The following is an 8,967-nucleotide window of genomic DNA, read 5'->3' as shown; positions in this document are numbered from 1 at the left end:
GCTCTAAATGTACCATCCCTTCAAGGTGTCCCCAGATTTTGGCTATCTGATCTTATACCTTCATGTGGCAATTCTGGAACTTGTCCAGAATTTCACAGAGATACAAATGCAGCACAAGTCTTCATACATTTCCATGTGTGCAAAATTGCAGAAGCTGACTAGCCATACATCAGCCATCTGTGGGGGAGGGTTTAACCTCATGTCCTGTACTGAACCCCTTTCGACTCTTTTATGAATCTGACATATTGTAACTGGGCATCTTTTAAAAAATGATCTTTTGAAAGGCTTAGGAGTGCTCAATTTCAGTGATTTTACTGCTGATGTTCATGTATCCACAATTTAAAAACAAGGTCAAACTTTATAAATAAAGTATTTATTTAATACACATTTCTACAAAATGTACAGCGATTTAAAAACAGGTGGCATGAGAGATCGAAGACTTGAAGAGCACAGGATGTTATTGCTGTCACCATGCGATGCCGTCAGAAAGCAATCTTGCCGCGTCAGGCTTGAAAGCCCATTTCCTACACCATCAATCACTTTGTGCTCTTAAAGTCTTGGACTCTTTAGATAGCTTCGAAAGGGTTTTCTAAAAGGCACAACGAGGATTTGAAATTAAAGAGCTATTTACCAGGTAAAAACCATACTGTGTGTAACAGCTGGTATATTTTTATTCTTAACACTTTTATGTAACACGTTTGGATTCAGATGGTTCTTTTTGCCTTGGCACAAAGTCTGTCTTTCTGACACCCAGCATGTTGTGTAATTTGTGTGATGCTCGCTCATTAAGGTTGAAGAACTTGACCCGATGGCCACCAAGCATTTGGAAAGTCTTTAGGTTGTGAAAATGTAGTGAAATGACCAAGTTTTAAGGGTAGGGGAGTCATAGGCTTATGGTAAACCTAACAGCATCTGATCACTTGGAGGAGGGTTGTCAAAAACCAGGTGTTAGACCGCCAGGTGTTCCAGACTTCAGCACCAAGCATCCCTGCCCATGTTGGCAGGGACTTCTGGGAGTTGAAGCTGGAGCTCCACTTTCTGCCCAACTCTGACTTAATTAACATTCTCCAATTGGAAGTATGTTGCAGCTTTACATGTTCTTCCTCATGGTTTTACCTGGCAGTTTTGATCACACACAAGCATTACAACTGTGATGGCATTGTTGCTAATCACAGTTTGTAACCATGTTAGTGTGTAACCATGGGTAGATGAGGGTTTGTGAACCAGTTTGGCATTAAGCATAGCTATAAAAATGCTATGCTTTTTTTATACTAACGGAGGAGTAACTAAATGAAGGAGTAACTAAAACTGGCTCTTATTTGGGCTTCAGAATCCCACCAATTCCCTAAATATAGTTAATCAGGCAGCAGTGTCTGGAATGTGCCAAATTGGAACCCAAAGGAAAATCCGAATCCATCTTTTGTTACATTTGTGGCACTTCTTTATCAAGTAATCTGAAATTAAGCAATACTAGTTCCATGGCAAAACTATCACAGTGTAAATTTCAGATACAATACATTGTTCTTATACATACCAGATGCAAAAACCTAACATAGTATGAGCTGAAAATAGTCAAGCTACAGAGAATGCACGAGCTGAAGTGTAGGCCGTTTTTGCACAAAGTGGTGAGTCAGGATTCTGACTTGGTCAATGTGAATTCATGACCAAGCAGGCTTGTGTATTCTGTCTTACTGCTTGTTTGGTTCCTCCTGTAGGAACCAAGAACAAACCAGCAAGAAAAAGAAACTAGCATTGTGCAATTGTTTCAGAGGAAGCCAGAAATCAAGCCAACTTCAAACCCTGGATTTAGACTATGTTTTGTTAGGTGAATGACAAAACAGAGGTCCCAGCTGGAGCATAGCACTAAGTTTTGTTCCACCTGGTAAGTTCCCAGTTAGCAAAGCCACCCCATTTTGTGGGAGTGGGCAAATCAGGTATTAATAACCTGGGAAAATCAGATAATATGCCCCAACATGCTGACTCATGATTGATAAGCCAAGATTGTCCAGAATTCTGTCTTCTTGTTTCTGGAAGTGTATTCACTGTGTCTTACATAACAAAAATTAAACTAAAATGATGAAAGAAGTCTACTATGAGCCATGATTAATAGATAAATCTCTTGGGGGAAAAGTAGCTGTGAATGGCAAGCTTAAGTGCCTCTTTAAATACTGGTTCCAATTTCTACTTACAATGATTTGCACATTATAAAAACAAGCAAGTCATTTTTTTGCATACAGGGACCGCCTTGCCAATGGTATAGAAGGAATATTAATACTGAAAGGGAAGAAACTGAAATCATAGCTCACACAAGAAAAGGCAAGGAGATTCTGAATAAATACACTAGAAGTTTCACGTTTCTGTCGTCAACCGTTGAGACACCTTTGTACGCAACTGAACATTCCACGCAATCCTATTTGGCCTCACTATATTGAAAAAAGTCTCTCTCCCCTTTTCCAATGTATCTGAGACAGTGGATGGAGTTGAAGGAAGACAGTGAGTTACTGGACGTGAAGCCGGGGTTTCAATATTAGCTTTCCAGTCTGGGGAGAAGAGAAATACATTTTTACGTCACTGCAACAATTGGCTGAGTCATTACTGCAATTACTTCCCAAGCATTTGATGATTATATTCTCTCTCTGTCTCATATACACACACATAATATTTGTGGACAAACACACACACCCCAGTCCCAGACCTCTGGATAAAAAACTCGTAGAATTACTAGAAAAGCTTTGCCAAATTTGGGGCCACCTGTTCACATTTGGTTTGCAGCATCGTATCCAATCCAGCTGTTCTTCCCTTCCTTGATAATTCTGTATGATCCGTACATTTCATATTGGGTAATGTAGCCACTAGGGCATCTGCAAACATAGGCACTGAGACTATTATGCAGTGCAGTCTCAAACCTCTCCTACCATGCAGAATAAATTGCCTCAGCTCTTGCTCCTAGTAATGGAGAAGGAAGAAACCAGGAGCATCTTGGGCAAAACGGCAAAGAAAAGTCTCTTGCAAAATACCATTTATGGGGTGGATGATGGAAATGAGGGAGACAAACAGAAGGATTTATTAAACCTGTAAGATGCAATCCTGTTAAACGAAACAGTGCAGTTGTACTCCCAGCTCCAAGACTCGACAGATTCAGCCAGAGAAAGCTAAGCCACTTACATCATCACAAGACATGTTGTATTCTGCCAAGACTGTTCGACATCGAGCTGCTATGCTGCACAGAATATGTCAAAGAAATACAACAATCCTCCATGGTGAGACGTGTGTATGTATGTTTTTGTAGTAACAAGCAAAGAGATGGAAGCACATCTATATGCGATGCTGAAGAGTAAAACTACCCCGCCCCCTCCCCCCGATTCTCCAGTTCCATGGCCATTAAACAGTTTTCAAGTAGGGGCTCTGTGCGTGTGCAGGGTTAAACAAGCAACAGTAACTGTGTAAGTGCGCACAACATTTTGCTTAAAACAAAACAACCAATGTAAAGGATACATTGAGGGGGCCACCACTCTTTTATGTATTCCAGCAAAAAATAACCCTATCAGAGTAATACAGCTGATTGTGAAGAATGGATGATTCCATAGAGATGTGAAAAAGGATACCTAGGAGAGAACCAAATTCTTTGGTAAATACTGTGTTGTTTTAAAGAGATGACCCAAAATTAAAATATTCTGGGGGGTTTTCGAGCACATTTGCTCAGTTGCTGTGGACAACTTGAAGGGAAATGTCACCACTTCAAGTCTCAAATGTTTTGTTCACCAATCTGCTTCACCTTACTGGAGTTACTCTATTAAATGCTGTCATTCTAATTAGAATTAATTAATAAATTCTAATTGGACATTATTCCGACAATTAGGAGGGTAAGTACTCGGAGGAGGGCTTTCTCTGCGGTGGTGCCCAATCTATGGAATGTGCTCCCCAGAGAGGTCCGCCTGGCGCCGTCATTATTTTTCGGCACCAGGCGAAGACCTTTTTATTCAAAAGTTATTTTAATTGTTAATATTATTTATTTATTTTGTTCTTTGGCCAGGGTGACTTAATTTATATTGTTTTATAGGATGTTACTTATTTATGTTTGTGAGCCGCCCCAAGGTTTCGGCAGACGGGGCGGCATAGAAGTTCCCTAAATAAAAAAATAAAAAAAATAAGTTACAATCTGACAGGCAAAAAATCACATACTGCTAGATCTCTGGTTGCAGTCCCTACACTTGGGCTCTTTTTCCAAGGCTGAAATAATATATCAACACAAACTACTGTATTCAGCTTGAGTCAGAAGGGAACTATAGCCATTAACAAAAAATTACAATACCTGGTTAAATACACCGAACATGAGACAGTCTATTCCACATGTTCGAATAAATTAAGTAAGAATGTATTAAAGTATCAGACCTCTTAGAGAGGTATTACCTACCTTCTGTGTTTCTGGATCTATGAGCCAGTTCCAAGCACCAGTTGCTGTACAGACTGATACCACTATAAGAATGACTGACAGAAAAATGAAAGTGTTTACATAACATTTATGTATGATATGTACATAATATACAGTGTATAATTTATAGAAAAGATGAGAACTGAGTTACTAAAAAGGACAACATATTAACAAACCTAACTTGGTTATATTGCAATAAAATTAATAGGAATCCATTTCAGAGAACTTTATTCACCTCTCTTTATTTTAAAGAAATGGGCATTCGCCCATTTCACAAGATTGTTCTATGCTAACCCAGTAGACACAAATTGATGAAGATTTATCTTGTTTGTTTTATTGGACAAGCAAGTTACGGCAGAATTTCTATGCCCAAGAGATTCTTCTCCAATGCATGAGCATTCAATGCAGGAGTAATTTCTCTTTAATATCCAAGCATAAATAGATTTCTCTAGAATCAGCACAGCTGTATTGAATAATGTATAGGCAGATAGACACTATTTTTATTGTGCATATATAGCTAAGAACTAGTGAGATGAAACCTACTGGATATGAGAAATCCAGATTAAAATCCTGCTTAGCCTTAAACAGGATGGCCTGTTTCTATCTCGAATACTTATCTACTTTATAGTAAGTAAATGATATGTTCATTGCTCAAAATCATTGCAAATATTATTATAGAATTTAAAAATAAATAATAAGCCATGGAATTGTTGTTCTACTGAAACAAAAATAGCCATCTTCATCCCTTTTTCTTTCAAGACATACTCCTTTCAGCAGCCCAGAAAACTATTGTGTTGTAGTCTTCTTAGGTAATAAGTTCCAAAGTCTTATGCCGTATTTCTTAGATATTTCTTACTGTTAATCATGCAATAAATATATAGTGCCCTTTTTCCAAAAAATGTTCCTTAAGAACTTAGGGCTACAATTCAATACAAGTTGTTACATGCAAATAGCTATTGTTGGTGTGCCTTGGACTTACTTCTCCACCGTCCAGTTGCTGGTTGTAAACAAGCTATATATTCAGTAAGCCGCCTTTCAAAAGCCTTGAGATCTGAAAGAGGAACCAAGACAGAAATCTAGTTAGGCTTAGAAGTTTCTGTTGCAAATAGGAAAAATGGCTACATGGGGAAAAGAAGATCCATGATCAAATCTCCTCATTCATGTTCAGTGTTCTGTTTATGAGTGCACAGGAGGTCACCCCAGATGCTGGACAAAAGCCATAAGATTGCTCTTCAAGACAGAAAATGCCTTACAACCTCCAGCATTCCCCAGCAAGTTTGCCTGACTGAAGAGTACTGGGGGTTATAGGTTATTTTTCTGTCTAGGGATGCCTAGGACTGAGCCCTAAATTAATTAATGCATTTCAATAACAATCCCTTGTTGTACCTCCCCAAAGTCCCTGCGGAATGCATGCCAAATTTCAGGTGCCTAGGTTTCATGACCATGGAGCTATGGCTCTGACAGACATACACATGATATTCATACACATTTTTTTCTTTACCAAATTACACTCCAAAAAATCCAAATAGATTCCTCTTCATTCTGAGAGCTCCATAATGCAAAGAGCAATACATAACAAGCCAAATCCATTTATCTTCCTTATTTTACCTGAGCCAAATCATCTATAAATGGCATCAGGTCAAGATACCAATTTCTGCAAAGTCGAAAGATTTTAGTAACCATTCCTGCATGGTTACGAAATGACTTTATTTCCCTAATTATGACCAGATACACATTTTACCTTCCCAGCAAAAGTATTTCAAAATTTTATTTTTATTTTATTATGTTCAACAATATTTATTTAAAACATTTGTATGCCACCCATTTGTGCCACAGCAACTCTAGGCGGCTCACAGTCATGAAATAAAACACTATTAAAAACTAATACACCACTTAAAAATACAATGTTAATAAAATACGATTTTAAAAGTTTGAGTGGCATTAGCTATTAAAAGGAAGGTCTTTGCCTGGTGCCAAAAAGAATGTAAGTCACCAGGCGAGTCTCCTTGGGAAGAGCATTCCAAATATAAGGAGCAGCTGCAGGAAAGGCCCTCCTAGCAGCCATCCCTCTGACTTCCCTAGGGGATGGCTCACACAGGATGGCCTCCTGCATAGATCTCAAAGGGCAGGTAGGCACATATGGGTGCAGCTGCTCCTTAAGGTAACCAAGGCCTAAGCCATTTAGGAGTAAAGGAGTATCCTTAACAAGTCCAAAATAACTTCATGAAGGTAGCCCAATACTTCATGAAGGTAACAATGGCTACACGTCCTGATGACCACCTCTGCATGCTACTTTTGGCGTCAGGTTAGGAACACCAGTTGCTAGGGTCTTGGGCATAAGGGAGGAATTACATGCATTCGTGTCCCACTTGTTCAGCGACTGTATGAAGGGCATTCTGAACTAGATGGCCTTTGGTCTGATCCAGTATGGCTCTTGTGTTCTTACTTGTCCCTGACTTCAGTAATGCTATGCTTTTCGACACGGATGTAGGCTTACGAATGACCCCTCCCGCTGCCACCCCAAGCAATCCAGATTTGTTCCTGCCTGTTTCACTGCCCCCCGATTTGCCGAAATAGACAGAGTTAGGTTCTGAAGCCAGGAAGAGAAACATTTCCTCTGACAATGCGGAAAGGCACAGCAACGGGGGCCAGCTGGGAAGATGCCCATCGTACAGGGAAGTGGGCGAACAAAGTTCAATCCATGCAGCCTGAATTCATTAACTAAGGGCGCGACCCTGTGCGTGTTTAGAAAGGGGGGGAGCGCCTTACAACTCTCAGCATTCCCCACAGCCAGCCTAAATAAGACAGACCACATTGGGAAGGTCCAGCTTTTTGCTGTCTCGCTCCCCTCTCAAGCTGCTTGTAAGCCCAGAAATTCGTCTTGGGATGCGGAGAGGGAAGCAAAGGGTGCTTTCCCTGGAGAGCTGCTGCTACTTTTGTAGCCCCCCCAGCCCCCCAGAAGGGGATCCCCAGTTACCTTCCGCTTGCTCCAGGGAGTTCATTGCAGGGGGGAAGGAGTAAGGGGAACTTGTAGTTCCCCACCGTTCAGAGCCGCGGCCCCTGACGCACAGCAAAGCCTGTGTTTTTCCTCCCTTCCATGCATCGACGGTAGCTCTCGAACTTCCTTCACATCATCGAAAGCATCACCCTTTCCCATTGGATATATTCCCCCCCGGGTCGCCTGCTATTCAGCAAGCCCTAAGCTCATTGGACAAGCTTCCGTGAGGGCAAGAAGCCGAGGAAGACCGGTTCAAGGAAAAGGGCAAAGCATAGCAGCGCATGCGTACTACGAAGGAGTATTGCAATGATTGGCCGTCCTTCATCAGCGCCTCTTTGAAGGGAGCCGGAATTTGGAAAGTCCGATACAAAACAAAAACACGACCAAAAAATCCCCAAGCCGCTCGCTGCTGATACCTCTTTGCGGAAGCTGGGGTGACATTACTTAACTGTTAGCGTTTGTTTGAAGATATACACAGACACAGAGTGGCTATTAAACATAAACATTTACAGACCAGTTATTAAAACAGAAGGAAGCAAAAATAATAAAAGATCATGTAAACGAACCAGTATATTTTTATTAGCCAACACTGCTTGTGTAAGAGACAGCAAGACTGAAACCACTTTGACTTCTTTACATCGTGGATGAATATGAAAGAAAGTAAGAGCAATGCTGGATCAGACCAAGTTACAAGTAGTCCAGCATCCTGTTCATACAGTGGCCAGCAGTTGCATATACGGAACCCAAAAGCAAATTATGAGCACAACAAAACTTTCCTGGCCATGTTCCCCAGCAACTAAGTACAGCCTCTGTCATTGGAACTGTGAGAACTAATAAACATTGATAGTTTGCCCCATTTTTTCCAATTCCCTTTTTAAGCCTCCAAATTCGTCACTACACCCTGTGGAAGTTAATTCCATAGTCTAACTATGCACTTTATACATGCTTCTTTTTATCTTCTGAACTTTTTATCTATCTGAACTTCCCACCAAGCAACTTTAGGAGGTTTCTCATGGGAATTAGCATCTTCAATAATGTTTGATGATGTGCACTTACTGGGAGCAAGCAGCACTGAAACACATTGGAAGTGTAAGAAAATGTGCACAGCTTAACTTCCCATGATTTGAACTGCCACGTGGTGTAAAATATAGGTTCTGAGTTACATGTACAAGCAGGGCAAGTGATGATGAATAAGGGGAACATGGTGAAAAAGAATGTGAGAAATCTGCAGGAGACTTAATAGCATTGATGACAAGAGATTCATGTAACAATCACTGAGGCACAGCGATTATGTTGGGCCTTGGCTGCGAGTCTGATCAGGCAAATTAGGGTGATTGCAACAATGCCAACCGCCCCCTTCCTCTGGCAGCCTTATTAGTTTTGTTGGCATCAGCACAAGAATAGCCACTCTCAGGTTCTGAGTTCCAGTCTCTTAAAAGAACAGCAATGTTAATCAGTAACTTGGTTTTCATTCTGCTACTTCCCGAGAAAGGGGTGCAGGTTTAATTTTTTTGCCAGGATTTATCTGACTTTCCCA

General features: G+C 40.7%; 1 protein-coding gene across 1 annotated transcript; it reads right to left on the bottom strand.

Moving 5' to 3' along the window:
- Window positions 1-357: 357 nt before the first annotated feature.
- On the bottom strand, window positions 358-7,553 carry CNEP1R1 (CTD nuclear envelope phosphatase 1 regulatory subunit 1). The gene is made up of 6 exons (XM_044427957.1): window positions 7,410-7,553; window positions 5,412-5,483; window positions 4,415-4,488; window positions 3,496-3,605; window positions 3,166-3,220; window positions 358-2,540 (listed from the first exon to the last, which is right to left on the bottom strand). The coding sequence occupies exons 1-6, from the start codon at window positions 7,432-7,434 to the stop codon at window positions 2,499-2,501; spliced, it is 378 nt and encodes a 125-aa protein (XP_044283892.1). The 5' UTR covers window positions 7,435-7,553; the 3' UTR covers window positions 358-2,498.
- Between the last annotated feature and the right edge of the window lie 1,414 nt (window positions 7,554-8,967).

Source organism: Varanus komodoensis, unplaced genomic scaffold (assembly GCF_004798865.1).
Source record: "Varanus komodoensis strain SLA01 unplaced genomic scaffold, ASM479886v1 scaffold19, whole genome shotgun sequence".
Lineage (NCBI taxonomy): Eukaryota > Metazoa > Chordata > Lepidosauria > Squamata > Varanidae > Varanus > Varanus komodoensis.
Note: the sequence above shows the minus strand (reverse complement) of the source record. Positions and strands in the feature narration are given on the sequence as shown.

What these genes read in the sequence shown, in the direction of transcription:
- CNEP1R1 (XM_044427957.1), bottom strand. Translation starts at nt 7,434, where the DNA reads ATGAACTCCCTGGAGCAAGCGGAAG. An exon ending in AGCAACTGGACGGTGGAGAA is followed by an intron (nt 4,489 to 5,411) that starts GTAAGTCCAAGG and finishes TTTTTCTGTCAG; the next exon opens with TCATTCTTATAGTGGTATCA. An exon ending in AGAGTGGTGGCCCCCTCAAT is followed by an intron (nt 3,221 to 3,495) that starts GTATCCTTTACA and finishes TATTCTGTGCAG; the next exon opens with CATAGCAGCTCGATGTCGAA.